A 19,179-nucleotide genomic window follows, 5' to 3' on the forward strand; every position below is an offset into this window, starting at 1 on the left:
CACCCCCATACCAACTGGAGTGATGGCGTGGCACCCAATGATGCCACACAGTGATACAATGATGTCATTGCAATTGCACACACCATCAAATTGCTTCCTGTATGGCTTTGACCGTCTGGAGGCTCAGGGAGGACAGGAGGTTCCATCCGCTGCCAAACGTGGTCTGACAGGGGCTCAGGTGGTGCACCCATCACCTCCCCATGGCAGTGATTGTCAACCTTTTTCATCTCATGGCACACTGGCAAGGTACTAAAATGGTCAAGGCACACCATCAGTTTTTTGGCAAGTGACAAGGCACACTGTGCGGTCAATGGGGGGGCTCACATCCCCCAATGGTCCTATTGATAAATGAGCCTCTCCCAAATTCCCACAGCACACCTGAGAAACATTTGCGGCACACCAGTGTGCCACAGCACAGTGGTTGAAAATGGCTGCCCTATGGTGTGACACCCGGGACCAGGTGCCCCCTCCAGGCCACCCACTCTGTATGCTACTGACCAGCAGTTTCAGCTCCAAGCTCAGAAACCACTGCAGGAGACAGGGGGAGGGTAATGGCTTTAGGGCACCTGGCCCTTTCTTTCCCAAACACTGCAGTTTCAAAGTGTTTTTTTCAAACCTTGATCCAGAAATTCTATCACAAATCATATCATCACTTTCAGTTACTTCCTCTCTAGGCATTAATTTTGTTGCAGTGGAAACTAATCAAGTATTAAGAAAAACCAGGAGATTCTGTATCAGAAGCCATGTGATTAGTTAAGCTGATCCCCAAAATCTGAGCCATAATAGCACTCAGATTGCTGGTCTGCTGGAGCAGACTTTTGGAGTCTGATCTTCTAAATTTTTCAGCTGCGACCAGTCAGATGACCTAAGTGAATTAAGATGAACATTCAAAGCTTCCTTAATGTATGCTGGTTAAAAGAGGTATTGATTCATCTTGGTCTGGCAAACATTTTCGGTGGTATTTCATAGCACAGAATTTAAACCTGGGGGCGCAGCTCCCGCGCCCTCCTTCAACGCCCGGGTGGGAAAGGCGGCTCCGGCAGGGGGCCGAGGACGGGTCGGGGAGGTGGAGAGAACGGGGCTTGGAAGGCAGCAGGTCAGCCTCAGTCCGAACCTCCAGGACACCCTGGCATTAATTTTAATAAAATGTGAGAGGGAGAAGTTGCCAAGCAAGACTGTATCCAGAAGTCCCACTGGTCTATTTTTTTTAGTCTTCTCCCATGTATGTGTGTGTGTATATATATATATAGCACAATGCTATGCATGTTTACTCAGAAGTAAATCCCACTGTTCAATGAAACTAACTCCCAGGGAAGTGTTATAGGATTCCAACCTTTTAAGAAAAAAAAAAAATTGACATTAAAAAAAATTAAGAAATCTTGAGGATTTCTTCAGGAGTGTTGTTTTTCATGCCACCCTGTCCCAGTTCTTTTTCTTGCCTTGCCCACGTCCAAGATATTCTAGCTACAACTCTGAATCAATGGGGAGTATTATGAAGGCTTTATAATTTATCACCGCCTGGAAGCCAGTCACAAGGCAGCAAGCTGCAGTCAGCTGCGGTTCTTCTCTAGATGGGACAAAGCAGCAGCCCAGACATGTTGATTAATAATGCAGTGTTTCTATATTTCCTCTTTGTTTAATCTTGTCATTTTCCTGCTATTTCTGAGGCTCCTTAGCCAGGCCTCCCTTTGCTAGGTTGAAATCCCCTCGACTGATGAGTGTATCTTACTGTTTTTTTTTTCTACTGCCTGGATTTGAGAACAAGCAGCTGCATCAGAATTAACTGCAGACATAAAAGACAGCTTTTATCTCACTCTTTCCATTCCCCTTATTTCTCTCTTCCAAAGTGAATATCCTGGAGGGGGAGAAAGGAGTTTCCTCTCTCTCTCTCTCTCTCTCTCTCTCTCTCTCACACACACACACACACACACACACACACACACTTCCAGGGCTGAATGGGAACTGTAATATATCCCCCAATGCCACTCATTCCCTACACCCTTCAGTCACAACCTTCCCTTAGTTTACTACCTCCTACAGCCCTGGTATCCTTTGCATTTTCTTCCCTCTGTGACATCAGAGCAGATCAGCCAATTGCTGTAAGAGGCTCTACTTCCAACATAAAATCTCTCTGCACACATAAACAGAACCAGATGTAGGTTCACGGACAGCTCCTGGGTAACACCAGCCACAGATGTCTTCCGTTAACAAGCCAAAGCAAAACGTTCTAGTTCGGTGTGGTTTTGCACACTGTGTGGCTTTGCAAATCCTTTTAGATGATGCTGACAGAACATGTCTAGTCCCATAGCAGCCAGAACGTCCAGGTATTTTCCTGGATCAACTGTCGTGTAAAATGCCCTCTTCATTCTCATTTCATTGGCACTCAGCAACCTTTCTTGTTCCGTGCAGAGCTATATGTCTCCAGTCTGGAATCAAGCACTTAATTCAATGACAGAAGGAGCCTAGATTAATGTCCTTTTATATACATCAGAAAAACAGGCAGAGATGAAGCCTGCCGTCATGCTTCATTCCATTCCATTCCATTGTTTATATTCAAGCCACAAGACTGAACAACATAATGCATTCGCCGAGAAGTCCATTTTGACAGAGTTAAGCAAGTTTATTGTAGACCCTTACGTGTTGGTAATCCACCATTCTTTCACTCATCACTCAGGGGTTTTAGTGTTTCTCTAATCCTCCAGAATTACAAGAGTGTCTTAAGCAAAATGAAATTTTAACTGTTGTCTCCGCTCTTGTAGTGCAATTAGGACGACGTGTCCCATTCATGCATCCTGAATAGCCAAATTGCTGTATACCCATTGCAGCAGCCCTGAATTTGCATTGTTGTTAAAGTGTATAGATTTATGAATTAACTGAAGGCTGCTGTTAGCTACAAAGTGGAATCCGTCCCACCTGACCTCAATTCTCTAGTGGCTTGGCAAAGTATTGGATTTTTCTCAATTCTGAGAAGATTATGCCCCCAATTAAAATTAGTATCACCACAGATAAATTGGAAGCCTCTCTGCTTACCTGGGGTTCAGTCACAGGGTATGCCTAAAATTTGGATCGATCACACCCAGTATCAACAGAATGAGAAGTGATGCCCTCTGAAAGCCTTACCTGGACAAAAATGGCTTGTCTCTACACCTAAGGCAGCAGTCTTCATCCCTGCTGCTGTTTAAAGCATGTTTTCAATATGCACATACATAGAAACAACTCTCCATGTGATCAAGAACCCTGATCTTTTACATATGTAATGGGTTTTTAAAATACTAATATCCTTCACATAATATCATTTTTTCCTAAGGAAATATCACATCCTTAGAAAGAAATTGGATTCACTTTTCCCCCAAGTTATGGATGTCCAAGTTATGGATGTCTGTGTGTTGGCACCTTTGTGCAGGTTTAGTCCATCTATTGTGGTGCTTTTGAATTGGCACAATTGCACTGGGCTGGCAAGAGCTGGCTGTTTCAACTTACCTACACTCCAACTTCCAGACAGACCTCTGGTCCAGAACCAGTGCATATGATGGGAACTTTGTGTAAACCAGGGATGTCAAACTCATTTCATACAGAGGGCTGAAGTTAGTATTCGTGGTATCTGCTGAGGTCCAGAGGTGACATCATTAAGCAGAAAGTGACATCATTAATCAGAAGATGGCCAGAAATCAGTACTTTGTTCTCACATAGAAACTTATTAACTGCAAATGACAGAAAAGAAAATGTGCAAAACTTGTTCATATTTTCAAGGTATGAGAGAGCCCAATGATCATTCTGGGAGAGCCCAATTATAATGGGGGCCAGATAAATTGCTTCTAGGGCCACATTTGGCCTGCAGGCCTTATGTTTGACACCCCTGTGTAGACTGTGTGTGTACTTCACTTGAATGTCACCATCATCATGGATTTTGCTCCATGTTCTCTCAATAAAGGCGGTGGAGTCATTGGCATCATCAGTCAAGGGCCTTGAAGCAATGATCTCCAGTGCAGTTATATACCAATGTTCTTGATTTTTTTTTTAAGGTGATGGTATAAAGTCTACTTACTCAGGACTGCTTGGGGGCACTATGTTTTGGCCTACTTTCAATTTGTTTGTACTACAAGGCACAGATGAAGGTCTGCTTCATCACTTGCACAGATGGAAATTCATGCTTTCAAACACTGTCTGAAGCCACGCATGCACAGCTATGCAGCCTTGCACTTCAACTACTCTGTTACGTAACAAGCAAAGCAGAAGAAATTGTAAACATGTTTGGTTCAGTGAGAAAGATGAAACATATTTCCCTAAAGGTCATGTTCCAAACTAGATGTCAATGTAAAGACAAGTTCTTCTGAGGAATAAATCCTCTCCTTTCCTGCATTTAGAAAAGTATTTTGCAAGTCAAGGATTCTCAGCCCAGGTTGATTGTAAATACTTTATGTGTGGAGACTTCAAGGCAATCCTTGTTGACGGTACATGATGCTTCTGCTATTCACAATGATTCTGGCTCAGTGAATTATTAAATTACAATCAACCAAAGATGTATATATTGCTTTTCAACAAGAGTGCACAAAGCAGTCTTCACAGCAAAAGGAACAGCACCTGGTTCCCTATCTCAAAGGCGTTCACAATCTGAAAGCAAAACAAAAGGCACAAGAGAGACACCAGCTCACAGCCCCTGGAAAAGATGCTGGAATAAAAAAGAGAGATTTGCTCTCCCTACTCCTAAATATCACAGAACTCAAATACCTTCACAGTAGTCACAGGCTGTGGTCTTGAAGCCCTGCAACTCAACTCAACCTAACTGGTTTTGGTGACTCTCAGCCCAATCCTGTTTCCCAGTACTGCAGGCTAGCTACAGTGGTGCTGAAATGGCCAGTGCTGCAACTGTTACCCTGCACATGCCCAATCTCGTCTGATCTTGGAAGCTAAGCAGGGTCAGGCCCGGTTAGTACTTGGATGGGAAACCGCCTGGGAATACCGGGTGCTGTAGGCTTATACCATAGTCTTTCGAGACTGAAGGTTGCCAACCATTTGTTTCCTGCAGGGCCCAAAAAGCTGCCAGAGGTCTCTCCTTGGGGGACGGGAATATTCATCCCCTTATCCTGTATAGAGCCCCAGCCTTCACAATGGGGTGACCTGAGTCTGTGCCAGCTAAATTCCTGGGCAGATTTGTGAAGCCTCATGTCAGGTTTCCGAGTCCAACACGGGGCATAGGATCAGGCAAAGGAGGCCTCCACTGGTCCCACCCCCCTCTTGTGCCAGTCCCACCCCTGTTTGACCCTCCCCTGCCCCAGACTGCCTCCCCCCACCCTCCCAACATACTGTAACACCCGGCGCTTACCTGGTTGCTGGCAGCAGCCAGGCCTTCCTCCGTGGCACTGGCGGAGCAGTGCAGGCCTCCCATCCAGCACTGCTTACTCAGAGGATGCCTCAAATACACTTTACAGCATGTTTGTGCCACCCAGCTTCATTCCAGTATGAACGTATTGCTGGTGAAGAGGCCCATAGAATTGCATCCTCAGTTGCAAGGCACAAGGACACTCTGCATGTACTCAGAGGCACCCCAACTGCTGGGTGCACCCTTCCATTCAATGAACAATATGGGAGAAGTAGGCTCTGGGACCCATCACAGGCTTCTGTGATGAATTCTGAGGCTAGTGCAAGCAAATCCTAGTTTACATTAAGAGCCTTGGCCACGAACAATAGAACAGAAAGTTCAGGCAGTTCACTGCAGGAAAGAGGACACAGGCTGTTTGGAAAGGTCAGTTATTGGAAATATGACAAACGTGCAGGTGCTTCGTCTGGAAAAGATGTTAGTGAATGTGGGAGATGCCAATTACCACCAGGTATGAATAAAACATTACCCCGGAATGGGGCCTACTGCTGCTGCTGATTTATAAAAGAAGAGCTAGACGCTGAAATGCAGGAAACAGAACCCGGCACTTTATTGTCAACTGGCCCAAATGTCAGTTCAGATGAGCAGCCCAGCCTTTTTTTCATGGCCAGATGAGCTGCTCAAGGGTGGCAAGGCTATTTATAACCAAAAATCAGCAAGGTTGTGGCTGGAAGCTCCTTCAAGGGCCTTTAACACTCTCTCTGCTGAAGTTGCGATGAAGCTGGCATTCAATGAGGCCGTCCATATAGAAAAAGTGACAGGATGGGGAAGACAGAGACGTGATGGTGGAAGAAAATAGGGTAGGACTTGATCTTGGTGTCTGAAGGTCATGTTGATCTGTTTAAAATGGGGTTTCATTTTGTTTTGCTGACTACGCAAGCCTACAAAATTGAGGGTCAGAAAGGTGTTTCCCAAACTTTATGGTGGTTTGATATGAATTTGGGGTGCTGATTCCAAAAATGGCATCCGTTTTGCCCTATCATGTCTAGTTTTGGAGATATAGTATAGCCTCATTAGTGAATGGTTCAAGCAGCTTCCTCATGAGGAAAGCACACAAAGCAAGGTCAGCCTTGCACAAAGCAAGGTCAGCCTTTCCTTTGCTGCTGCTGCTGCTGTATCACAGATGTGAAACAGCAAGCAGTGGATGGAGCCCTCATCCCACAGCTCATGCGAGAGATTGAACAGTTGGCTGTCATGCTGAGAGCAGTTGCATCAGGCCAGTGCAGGCTCCAGCAAGTCTTCAAAGGGCCAGAGGCTCATTGGAGAATGGGGACTTCCTGAGGGCCAGATTGGGATCCTCAAGGGCTGCAATTGGCCCCAGGGCTGGGGTTTGGGCACCCCTACACGAGGTTTATTAGGAACCTTTCTTGTGGATAACAAGAACTGATGGTATTTTCACTAAATAACTATATCCAGGCTGGCCTCTCGGCTGTTCTTTCTAGACAAACAGAAGGGCAAGGCAGGGGAAGAGAGTCAATTTGCTGCTTTTAAACAAACACTTTCAAACCCAGTGTCCAATGGAACTTGGACACCCAAGTCCATCCTGTTTATGGAAAGAGGATAATGAATAGACTCTCAAACGGGGTGGGAAAAGTAAACAAACCTTCTGAAAAGAGAATTTGTGTAATTAGTCTGTGGCACTCATACCCACAGGATGTTTTTATGGCACCTGACCTAGATGCCTTTAAAGGGGATTGTACAGATTTATGGAGGAAAAGTCCATCATGGGGGACAAGCCACGATGGGTATGCACAACGTCTTGGTTTTAGAAATAGGTTATCTCTGAATGCCAGAAGGAGGGAGTGGCAACAGGATACAGATGTCTTGCTGTCTTGTGAGTTCCCTGAGAGATCTGGTCAAGCAGGGCTCTTCTGATGTTCTTAGAACTCCTTCCAAGCTCTCTTACTGTTGGGATATCTGGCTAAGAAAATGGCAGGTTTTTGAAAAATCATTTTAAGTAGTTTTAAGTTTTCATGACCAGACATACAGTGAGTCATCACGTTTCGGACTTGAGTCCCCCCCCCCCTAAGAATTGAAGAGGTCCCAATTCAGATTGGGATTACAATATGAGTAAGGGCTATTAATCTTTATTTTTCCAAGCCCTTTTTCTGATAAAAAAAATTCCCACAGGTGCTATTTGCTCCCAAAGGGGAAAAAAAAACCACACACACAGCAGCTTAGAGGGGATTTTTTGTGAGGAAAATGGTGCTCCAGGAGAGGATTAACCCCCCCCCCCCCGGTCCTGAGCTGGATCATGTGTGTCCGTCTCTCCCCTCCCCCACAGTTGTGATTTAGAAAAAAGGGATGGGAATGAGATAACACCATTGTGGCTGCCAGCTGGCTCTTCAGGTCTGAAGTTTAATGGTTATCTATATCTACATACGGTGATTTTAAACTCTCTTCATATCTGAGCTACTTTTTCCATTAGATCTCATAAGAAGATAACTAAACCCTGAAACAAGGGATTACTCTGAATCACCATGCAGGTATTTTTGATACTCATTGAAGCTGCGTGCACAGAGAACAAGTGCCTGTGATCGTCTTAAGATTTTGCAGGGCTGTGATGGAATGATTGCTCGAGGGCAAGGAAACAGAGATGAGAACTTTCATCTCGGAGGGAGGACTGTGTGCAATCTGACCCAACAAATTAGCAATCACAATTCATTACTGGAGAGAGCCTGGCGGAGAGATTTGGCTACAAGAAAATCCATCTTGAGCCCTCAGCTCAAATGTGAGCTGAACAAAAACAACTGAAACTCCAGAGCTATTTGGAACATGTTTTTATTTGGCCTCCCTGGGACTATTTAAGTCCCTATTCATTTGCGGCCCATATAGAACTAAAAAATGTTGCATCTAGAACTAATTCAATACAATTCTCCTCATTTTTGCTGCTAAAAATTGGCCAGGAAGCAATGGCAGGTGAATAGAGACATGAGCAATTAAATCCTGAATTAGAAGAAGGCGAGCCTGCCTAAAGTCTGCTTTAAAATCAATAAAAATAACTAGAATTTGAATTCTATAGACAAATGCAGCTGCTAGCCAATCAAACAGACCCCTGGCTCATCTAGAACAGTATTGTCTATTCCGACTGTCCAAGGTATCAGGCAGAGGTCATCTGCAGCCCTGATGCAGAGATCCCTTTAAAAAAAAGGAAAATAAAAAACCTAAACTGAACATGACAAGGATTGAACCTTGCATATTCTGCATGCCAGACAAATGCTTTGTCACAGAGCTATTGCCACTTTCTTCCTAAGTGAACATAAGTCAAATTTGGTGCCAAGAAACTCTTGGTTTTGTCATCTACTTAAGTGATACAAGTTATACTCAGTAGCGTCACTAGGGGAGTGCAGGGATCAGAGCTAATGCTAGAACTTTATTAAGTTGTGTGTCATCAAGTCGACCACTGGTTTTTTTTTGTTGGTTACTGATTTGTTGGGTAACCTGTTATATAACTAACTAAATAAATAAAGTTAATGGGCGTTTCACCAACTGTAGTGATGCCACTGCATTTAGGCTGTGCGTATGAAAGCATAATTATTCTGTATGGTTTGATACGGGAGGAGTTCCATCATGAGGGTGATGCAATGAGCTCTCGCACGGGGTGACACAAATCCTAGTGATGCTTCTCCTTGTGCTTCTTTGACATCATCGATGTTGCTCTGCTCATGGAGATGAGCGAAGAGGCTTGCCCACATGGACATGGGAAATTCCTCTCAGCTCGTTCCTTGTCTTGGCTATCACCAGCCATTCTACACAATCTTGTTCTAATGTAAATAGTGTGTGCAGTGCACACAGGGATGTATGACACAGATTGGAGCTCTGGCAGGAGAAAAGCCTTATTAACAACTCCTCACCTCCACCATGGTTCTGATTTGATTCATGCATTCCTGTGCATGCTATTTGCAAAGCAAAGTGAGCTAGTCTGAAGCCCAATGCACATGCTTAATGTACCGTGTGATTTGACCTTCAAGCATTGGCCATTGCACATCTTGTGATTGTGAATTTGATAAGTAGAAAGGCCTGCAAGGCAAGGACTGATTGTTTCCACCACCTGTTCTGCCTTTCAGTGTTTGAATGGTGTCCTTCCCCTCTTGCAGTGGCCTGTGGAAATGACCAGAAAGAATTCCTTGCTCAACATGCATACAATACTTGATGAAAATGTGCACTTTGCATGCACACGCAGGGATAGTATGTGCACTAGACACAAGCTCAGCAACCCAATGGGTTCAAGAGGTTGGAAGAAATGGGTGATCCCCACCAGGATTGTTGCATAGTCTGGGGGAACTGGGGGTCCACTTGGAAAGCATAACCAATGAGCGAGTCCTTAAACTGAAACCAGTGCAGTCTTGGAAACTATAATTCATCTGTCACAGGAGCCAGAAACCTGCCGACAAACTGGTGTGCGTTTAAAAAAAAAGGGAAGCGCCAGCATCTTTTCTGCCTCTTGTGCAGGTGAATCAGAAAAGATTAATGCACCCATCCTTCTAGAATGTGGGAAAGCTGCTTATGTGAGTGCTGACTGAGCTGAGCCAAAATGTTGACTACATACAGCTGACTTCCTTGTCCTCACTTTGTACAAGTTGATTTTTTTTTAAACTTAAGTTCCTATTAGCTACATCATGAAGGCAGATGATGCAAGAGTCTTATGGCAGCTAAGTAGGAGTGGCTCAGCCTGGATGGGATGCTGAAAACACTTAGAGCAGTGTTTCTCAAACTGTGTGGGCTGGGACCCACTAAGTGGGACGTGAGCCAATGTCAGGTAGGTCCCTATTCATTTCAAAATGTATTTTTATTTTTAATAGATTAGACTAGATCGTACCATGGTATGTGACTGCAATTGGAAAAATGTTACAGAAACTGTATTTTTAGCAGGCTACTATGTATATGCTTAGTCAATGATAGTCAATGGGGCTTACTCCAGAGTAATTGTGGATAGGATCGCAGCCTTTGGGATTTTGGGGAATTTTAAAAAAATAGATTAGCAACTGCTTGGAAGAGTTAGGAGAGTTCTTCAATTTTAAATAAATGTTTTAACTTATTAATTAACAGTATTTATTTAACAGTATTATTGTACACTTTTAATTTTCTTAATTGATTTGAGTTTGTTGTATGGGGTTGGAAGTTAAAAATTTCCCTGCTTGCTGATGTCACTTCCGGCCATGACATTGCTTCCAGCTACAGAAAAGTCAGTTATCTTGTTTCTGTGGTTTGGTTTTTTAGCACTTTAAGTACTGCGCATCCTCCAGTCCTCTGGAGGACTTAATGCAACTTTCCCTCAGAAAAATGAAATCAACAATTCCCTTGCATGGGGCGAAGCAAGGCCCAGTCTACAGGTGCAGTAGAAAGTGATTGTGTTAGGGTTGCAAACTCTGACTGAAGCTATTTCTGGAGATTTCTGTTTTTGCTCCCCCACCCCATATCGTATAATGATAAAAACAGGTGATTCTGTAAAAATAAATCTCCAGGTTGCTTTCAAAAATCACCTGGAAATTGATGCTGATTCCTGAAGACTCCAGGTCAATTCTGAATTGCTAGAAACTCTTGGTAGAGCAGAATGTTGCCCAGGTGCACCCCACCTTACGATTAACTAATGATGGGATCAATAATGCCCCTACAGCAATCTTCCATATCTACTGAGGGTCCAATCCTAACCCCTTCCCGAACCAGCAGTGAGTTCCAGTGCTGGCAGTAGGTGCTGCAAACATGCTGTAAGGCACATCCACAGCACCTGGAGAGAAGGGGCCGCTGGTGCTGGGCCAGTTAGCACTGGGCCTCGGTGCTGCACTGACAACTCTGTGGCACTGGCGGCAATAAATTTGTCCACTGGGCAGCAGTGTGGGTTTGTAGGGTGCAGGCAGAGGGTGGGCCGGGGAAGGAACCGGCCCAGTTCCTGAAAAGTCCAACATGGAGGTTCTCCCATTTGCGCTGCAAAATAGCTGGTGCAGACATGAAAAGGCCCGTTGCATAGATGTACCATAATTTTTAGAGCTGAAACTGGGACCAAGTGGAGTATCACCAGGTGTGACACTGGGTGGGGTGAGGTGTAACACCCCCATTGGGGAAACCTGCACTCTGTTGGGCAATTTGGAGCTAGTTTGTTGGGTGTGTGTTTGCCCCCAGACCCTCAGCCTTGTGGATTGTTCTCTGCAAGTGAGTAAGGTGACTATCCTGGGGTGGTAGGATAGGCTGGCCAGCTGCCCCAAAGACAGAAACCAGGACAAAATTCAAACCAGGCAGGATGCTAAGACAACGTTGCTAAACAGGGACAATCCCAGTCAAACTGGGACATATGGTATCCCTACCATTGCATGACTGGCACCTTCATGACAAAAGCCCCTTTTTCCCCGAGGAGACCCCCAGCATTAACCCAGTGCCCAATGGATGTAGGGGTAGCCGTTTTTGTGCTGGGACTCATAGGATTTAGCTGTGAATCAGGTAGGCTACAAAATCAATATGGGTAACAAACAATAGTACCCTCTTGAATGAATGCTCTGTACCACAATTGCACAAAACACACCAATGTTTCAGAAATGCACAAGGTGAACCATCTCTGAGTGCAATGTGTTTGTTGGGCTGTACTATTTCTGGATGGACTTGAAGACGTGGTTTGCTTGAAAGTGTGGAGTTCTCCCCTTGGGTGAAATGCTGAAGTCTGGGAGAAGGCATTGGGGGCAAAGTGAAATTGCCCCATATAAGGGACTGTAAATTGGAGACGGTCTAGCAACAAAATGCATTCCTTACAGCTACAACTCAAGTAGCAAATGGCGCATACAAAATAGCTACACATTTTGCAATCAGAAGAGAATAAGCTTTAAATCAGATTTAAGACTTGTCACGCTCTTCTTAGTATTTTTTACCCGATCTCTCCTGCAGCTGTTTAAATATTTGAAAGGGGGGAGGAAGGCCAATGGGACCTTTTTATCCTGTATCAAGCTTGACAGTCACTGGAGGACCCAACTTTCTTGTACTACAAAGGACTTTCTGAAGGTGTGTTTGAGAGTGAACAATCCTTTCATGGACTCACTTCCACCTACGCCAGCAGAGCTGAGAGATCTTTAGTTCAGGAAAGGCTACTTCTCACTGTCACACTGTGAAATGAAATATCTGCAGGTTTCAGGAGGCGCAGATCACCAAAGCTAGTGAAGAGCGGCTCTTACTCCTACTCTCTTCTTATGTACTTAAGAAGAGTACTTATCCTTTTAAACTATGCTGCTTCGTATTATTAAACTACTTTTTTATTATTTTTGACTTTAAGATAGACAGTTATTCATTTACTACCCCATTCTTCCTCTAAAGAACTCAGGGTACTGTCAATGGGTCCTTCTCTCATTTTATGGGGGTGCACTTAGTCTAGGACCAGTTCAAAGTTATTACTGGGCTTGCTGATTGGCCTATTAGCAAAACAAGTTGCCAACCAGGGGTTTAATGCTATGTACAAAACCAAGTATTGCTATAAAAGGCAGTATTGCTTTCCATGGTAACTTGTTCAGCCAGATCTCATGCGTTTTGCTTCACATAAGAACACTCACCCACTGCACTTCTTGCATTCCATGGTCATTTCATAGTTTTAGACAGCAGTAGGTAACCATCATTCCCCCTTGATGCCACTCAACTCAATATAGCCAGGGCAATTGCTTCAACTATAACAAAAGTACGTGAAGTGCAAGGACAAAACAAAGGTATAACTTTACAGGGCCCCCTGTGGACCCTCCCTTCTGCAACTTTTTTCCCTGCCGTTTCATTATCCCCAAGCATGTCTACCTGGCTACATCAGTATCTGATGGACTGTGGTCTATAAAAGCTTATGCTGGAATAAATTGGTTCATCTGTGAGGTACCACAAGACTCTCTCTGGTCAAAGCTAGACGGATGCTGCTGCAGTGCATTTTTTAAAAAATGGATAGATCCCAGATAGCTGCCTTGCTGGCTTCAACCCAGAAGAGACAAATGTATTATATGCTGGACCATAGCCTTACCTGGTCCACAGTGCTCTCATTGCCCTGGATGCCTTTGCTCTACAAGTTGTAATCCATCTTGCATTACAGCCTCTCTCTTTACCACATAAACTTTATTTTTATCCCTTTCAAAACACTTGCTTTTTCTTCTCATAATGGAGGCTTTTAGAGCCTTTCTCCAATCCAGCAAGTGTCAGATAATCTCCCTAGAATGTTTAGCGACTGAGGCAGAAGCAAGGAATTATGATCCCCTCGGCCCTCTGAGACTTGAAATTTACCTTTGGGATCAAAGTTGGATGAAATCTAAGCACAGCCCTGTCCTGATGGAAAATACACACAAAAAGATTATACGGTGAGGATGCTCAGCTACAAAGCGCTCCTCGCTTCAGTGACTGCAACAAAGGTGGCTCTTAATTGATAAAGAGCTAAGCAACTCAACCCAGGTTCATAGAAATGCAGTTGGCCAGAGTCACATTCATGCTAAAAATAATTATGCCTGGTTCACACATATTACATTTTAGGCAGCAGGTAGGAATTCCGTTTCCCTTGTACATACCCAAGTAGCCTAACTCCATATGCTTCAACAGGCCCCAACTACCAGCTGGGAAGTATCTATGTCTTCTGGCATCTCTTCCTGGTAAGTCACTGTCTCTTTTAAAGAAAAAAATTTTTTTGGCCTTCTATTGATGCTGTGCTAAAGTTGCAGGACTGGCCCCGCTCAGTGTCTGAGATGGCATGACAATACTGCTCTTTTCCTACTTTCTGAGCTCAAAAAGGAAGAGGGAAATGGAGTGGAAGAGGATATGCAGCAGAGGAGAGTGATGGGCTAGAGCAGGGGTTCTTATAGTATGTGTCGTATTGCCTTAGGTAGTTGAGGCACTCACGGGCACAGCTGGATGTCCCTGGTGACCCCTCCTACCTGTTCCCCTGGGTACCGCCATCTTGGATCTCACAAACGTTCATGAGATTTGGGTGCCATCATCTTGGATCTCACAAGATTTTACAAGATCCAAGATGGTGGTACCCGGCTGACACAGGAAGAGGCTGCAAGGAGTGTCGTGACCCAGGTAAGTTTGGTAACCATTGGGCTAGGGTATCTCCAGCACTGTAGCCCACTATTTTCCTCTCCTTTTCAGAACCAGAGAGGAGGCGGCACAGTGCAGACAGGCACTGCAGGCACAGGCATCTCTGGCCAACTTGCCACTTGAAGCAACTGTCTCAGTACACCTCTTGAATGGACCAACCTTGTAAACATTTTCCATGTTTCCGAGTTTCTAGAGCTGCAATACTTTAGCACCCTTCCACGCTCCTGTGCTCTAGGAGCTGCATCTCACGGGTAGAAGTGGCTATATCTTGCCATTACTGTACAGACCTGACCAGGAAGCTGCATGAACCTGAGGGCACCTCGCAGTGTCTATCCTGCCACGTTTTTCATACTGTGGCTGCTGAGGTCTATTTTAAACCACTGAAGATTCTGTCTTAGGACAGGCATGTTTTTCTGGCACCTCTTTAAGAGGAACAAACACTCTTCTGGCTTTTAATTAAGCAGAAAACGGATTATTGTGAGTAAATTAATACAGAAGATTAATTCACAGAAGAGCAATTTACAGTAATCTGTAATTCTGTACAGAAGCATACAGAGGATGGAGAAGAACTTTCAAGCAACATGTAACAGGAAGAGGAGCTCAAGGGACATGAAAAGAGGTATGCTCCTGTTTTCATGTGTGCAGTGCTGGACAGTATGGAATCCTTCTCCCTGACAGTTCATTTTCTGTAGGCAAAGCGGTTTTCCTTTTAATGGAGATGCCTTAGGATGGGAGAAGAATGGTCATACGCATGGAGGCAAAAAGGTGGAAATCTTTGTCACCATTATGAAGTTCTGCTAATTTGAACAGTTTCCTATTTAGAAGCCCCTGTATTCAGGCCATGTAGTTCAGTATCACTTACTGTTCCTTTTGAATCAAGAACTTCACTGTATGACAATTTAAAGTGTTTCTTAAAGTGTCTGGATTGGGATGCAGGATCTACCACACTAAAAGACGCTATATGCTAAAATTAATTTTTCCTTCAATGTTCACTTATAGAAGCTGAGGAGTATGTGTATGCAATTAACATCCTTAATAATCCTCAAAGAGAAAACCCAATTAAAGGCACATTTTAAAGCAAACATTTATAAACAGAGTCACAGCTTTTATCAAACTTCACTGAAGCAGTCAAACCCAAGGCTAAAGTTACTTCCTTAAGAGAGACAAATAACTCCACTTCATACATGAAGCTCATTTATTTTTTAAATTAATGCCTGTATTTCATTCAGTATTTATGATGAAATCTTTCAATAATGAATTACAATACCCACACAAAAAGGGGACGGGGAATAGTGGATAAGTTTTGCAGTGTGCATGTAATTCACTATTACATGAATACATTTATCACTGCAATCCCTTTTAAGCAACGCTTAACGATAAATACACACCCAGTTTATTATTCTAGCAGATCTAAAGATTTAACCGGTGCAAGCTACATTGCAGTTCATGCATTTCCTCTCGGCTAATGTGCAGCTACAACGTTTACCAGTACTGGTTGCCACTGGAGATGTATGGGGGGAACATGCTTCTTGATTACATATGCTTTTCAGGTGCCACAGAATCAGTGGTGCGCTTTGCTAACCTAAATATCTGAGGTCTTCATAACAACCATTTGTGACACTTCCCCAAATGGTCTCTCCCATCCAGTGAGGGGAGGCAAAACATTGGATGCTAAGCGGTGATGAGAACCTCAAACACACTCTAGTCTCATCCAGCTAATTCCACCTGCTTTAGCTAATGTAACAGGGGTCATCTGCATTGGCCTTCAGATCGCCTTCCAGCAATAGATTCATCACTGCCTTTGTCAAATAGCTGCAGGTTCCTCTTTTGCCCAGTGGAGGCGTGTTGTAAAAGGAAGTCATGTCATCCTGCAGAGAGACAAACAGAGCTTGATCTTAGTCACAATGTTGATGGATAACCATCAGGCTTCACTAACCTCAAGGAGAGCCACAGATGGAAAATAATGGGCTGATGAGAAGCTCACTCTTCACACTTGACATTCTCTGTCATTTAGCAAGATGAATATTTTGGATTCTAACCAAACAGGGAAGGAAAGAAGTAGGAACGAGAATGCTTTTTCATGAAGGCAGGCATATTGCTAAGGATTTGATATGCTTTCAGGAAAGAATACTGTCCCAAAACACCATGTGCCAGAGATCTGAGGCTGCTTTAAACATCGGTTTTATACTATGGCAAAGAAGTAGGAAATCCTGCTGCCGTTTTTCAATGAGTCACCACTTTTTTAGTGCTAAATGTACAGAGCCTGCCAGTTGCATGCCCATCTGGTGTGAGCTACAATTGTCTCCAAGCAAGAGGTGGGCAGCAGGGCTAACAGTATCATGGCTCTCTGTGCCACAGATATACTGTGCAGTTCCTCTGGGCCAGACAGAGCACCCTGCCTTTCAAGGGCATGGACGGCACTACAGAATTTTTGGAGACTGGGGACACATGTAACAGCAGAGGGAGGGAGGAGTAGATAAAGCTGTGATGAAAGGTGGTGTTGAGAGGAGTCGACAAGGAGCAGCAGGGGAGGTGGAACATGGATAGGAAGAATTTGGAAAAAAAAACATTGCAAGGTTGTAGGTGTCCATTCTCTCTGGGGCCAATTCCCCAAGGACAATCTGGGTACCACAGTAGATTTCAAATGCTATTCTATGAAGTAAGTAATGATCACTGCTGATCCCATCAAGAAGATGCTATTTGTCAGTTTGTAGGGGGTGGATGGCATGTTTGGACTGCTCATATAAGCAAGGATTATGCTTATTCATTCATTCATTCATTCTTATTCATTCTATTCAGTCATTCTATAATAACATTATTGTATGATTTGGGCTGCAATCCTATACACACTTTCTTGGGAGCAAGCCCCATTGAATACAATAGAACTTACTACTTAGTTGACACGCATAGGATTGGGCTCTTGGTTTGCATCTGATATCATTTAGAATTTCAACTAACATTGTCTACAGGAAATATTAGAAGGGCTCACAGACCTAACCTGCTTCCTAATGCCCGTTTCACAGACTAATGGGAAGCCCAATCCTATCCAGTGCTGGTGCAGTGGAGCCACATGGCCCATACTGTATCCAATCCGGGAACTGAGTGGGCTGGAGAGCTCCTTGAGGTAAGGCCCGTGTCAATCCCCAGCCTGCTCCATGGGACTACTTGGATGTGCACTAGTGAAGTTGCTGGCGCAAGTCTGAGAAGTCCCATGTAGGGCTTTTTAGGTCTGGGAATACTGTTGATATGGTGAAGGCCCTTCCCTGCCCCCAAACACCCTTCCTTGCCCCTGCCCTTGGATTGGAATATTATACTAACTTCTTTCTCCATTTCCTTGAGTCTGCTCTGGTCCTTCTGGAAATCATGAAATGCTTCTTTCACCAGCTTGTCTAAGTCCACTTTATCCTGAAACTCTAATTCAGGGTTTCTTTCCAGAATAACGGAGACAACCATCAACAACTAAAACAATTAAAAAACAAACAAACAAATAAGAACATAAGAACATAAGAACATAAGAACATAAGAACATAAGAAATAGATTCAAATACACTACATTTAACTTTCAAGGTCCGTTTATAAGCTTGATGTGTAATAATTTACATACCATAGTGCTAACTAGTTGATTAAAATAATGAATCAAAATGAAGCAAACACACATAAATACTAGGGACTCCTGCCACAGGTAATGATTAAACCAAAATTGAGCACTTTTAAGCCTGGCTGTTTCGATGAGTGAGCTTAGCATACGTATTACTCTGATTGATTGTTCCCACAAATTACAATAATCTAAGCAAAATTCATGTTTATACAAAATATATGCAAAATCACTCAAATATTATTGCAATGGCTTGACTAGAAAGAAGAGTGGACCAAAGGAGAAGGTGCAACTGTACTCATCTGTGAAGTCCTGCATACTCAGTGTAGTCACAATGTGTTGGGGTTGCATTACTGTATGAAAAATGCAGTGAAAGAGGAAGACAGAGGCTGCACATAAAAAGGGTTTGAAGAGAGCTTGTGCAAGCAGGGGAATCTCGCTGGCTTTGGGGTCACTTTTCTCAAGCATGGCTCTCTCGCTAAATCAGAAACCTCCTTTCTCACTCCCCTCCATCTGTCCACCCACTCATCCATCTGCATTTCCATCTATCATTCATTCACACCTTGGGGCAAAGCAGACTGTTGATTGCGTCCCTGTGCAAATGTCTCAGTTTGCCTCCTTCTGTGCCTGATATTGTTCAGCTCAGATCCTTTGACAAAAGTGTCAAAGGGAGCACATGAGTGATATTACCATTTAAGCAACAGATAGAAGAGAACCTAGTACTGCACCCCACCCTGCTCCTCCCTTCAACTATACCCTAGCTCAAAGGTTTGTGCATATCCCGAGGGACTTCTGAGTTCTTGCCTGAAGCCATCACAGGTTGACTTTCCGAGAGCAGCTATTTTTATTGTAATAATGAAATAGAAAGCTGAGTCCAGTTCCAAATGTTAGAGAAGAGTCATCTGGGTTTAAACCATCGTCACTTGCTCCATTTTTAAATGTAAGACAAAACATTAGGTTAATTTTCCTCAACATCACACGGTACAAACCTCTACAATAATTTGTCGGTATTCGGGTTGATCAATATTCTGCAACATGTCCTCAACCAGAAGGGAAAAATTCATTTCATACATAGTCATGTCCGATAAGGTTGGTTGCTGAAACAAACAAGCATACATTCAGGTGTTAAAGTGAACTATAATGTTAATATTTCTTTATTATGAGACAA

The 19,179-nt window shown here is 43.7% G+C and overlaps 1 protein-coding gene and 1 pseudogene across 4 annotated transcripts in view; one reads left to right on the forward strand and one right to left on the reverse strand.

Annotated features, from left to right (window-relative positions):
• Nucleotides 1-4,858: 4,858 nt before the first annotated feature.
• On the forward strand, nucleotides 4,859-4,975 carry LOC136660752 (5S ribosomal RNA; annotated as a pseudogene).
• Nucleotides 4,976-15,593: 10,618 nt separating this feature from the next.
• PHKB (phosphorylase kinase regulatory subunit beta) overlaps nucleotides 15,594-19,179 on the reverse strand; it is a 127,139-nt gene continuing 123,553 nt past the window's right edge. For all 4 annotated transcript variants that reach the window (XM_066636747.1, XM_066636749.1, XM_066636748.1 and 1 more), the window contains 3 exons: nucleotides 19,001-19,108; nucleotides 17,735-17,875; nucleotides 15,594-16,284 (listed from right to left, as the gene is read on the reverse strand). In XM_066636747.1, the coding sequence (XP_066492844.1) occupies nucleotides 16,147-16,284; nucleotides 17,735-17,875; nucleotides 19,001-19,108 (387 nt within the window). In that variant the 3' untranslated portion in view covers nucleotides 15,594-16,146. The remainder of the gene's footprint in view (nucleotides 16,285-17,734; nucleotides 17,876-19,000; nucleotides 19,109-19,179) is intronic.

This window comes from Tiliqua scincoides, chromosome 9, assembly GCF_035046505.1.
Source record: "Tiliqua scincoides isolate rTilSci1 chromosome 9, rTilSci1.hap2, whole genome shotgun sequence".
Classification (NCBI taxonomy): Eukaryota; Metazoa; Chordata; class Lepidosauria; order Squamata; family Scincidae; genus Tiliqua; species Tiliqua scincoides.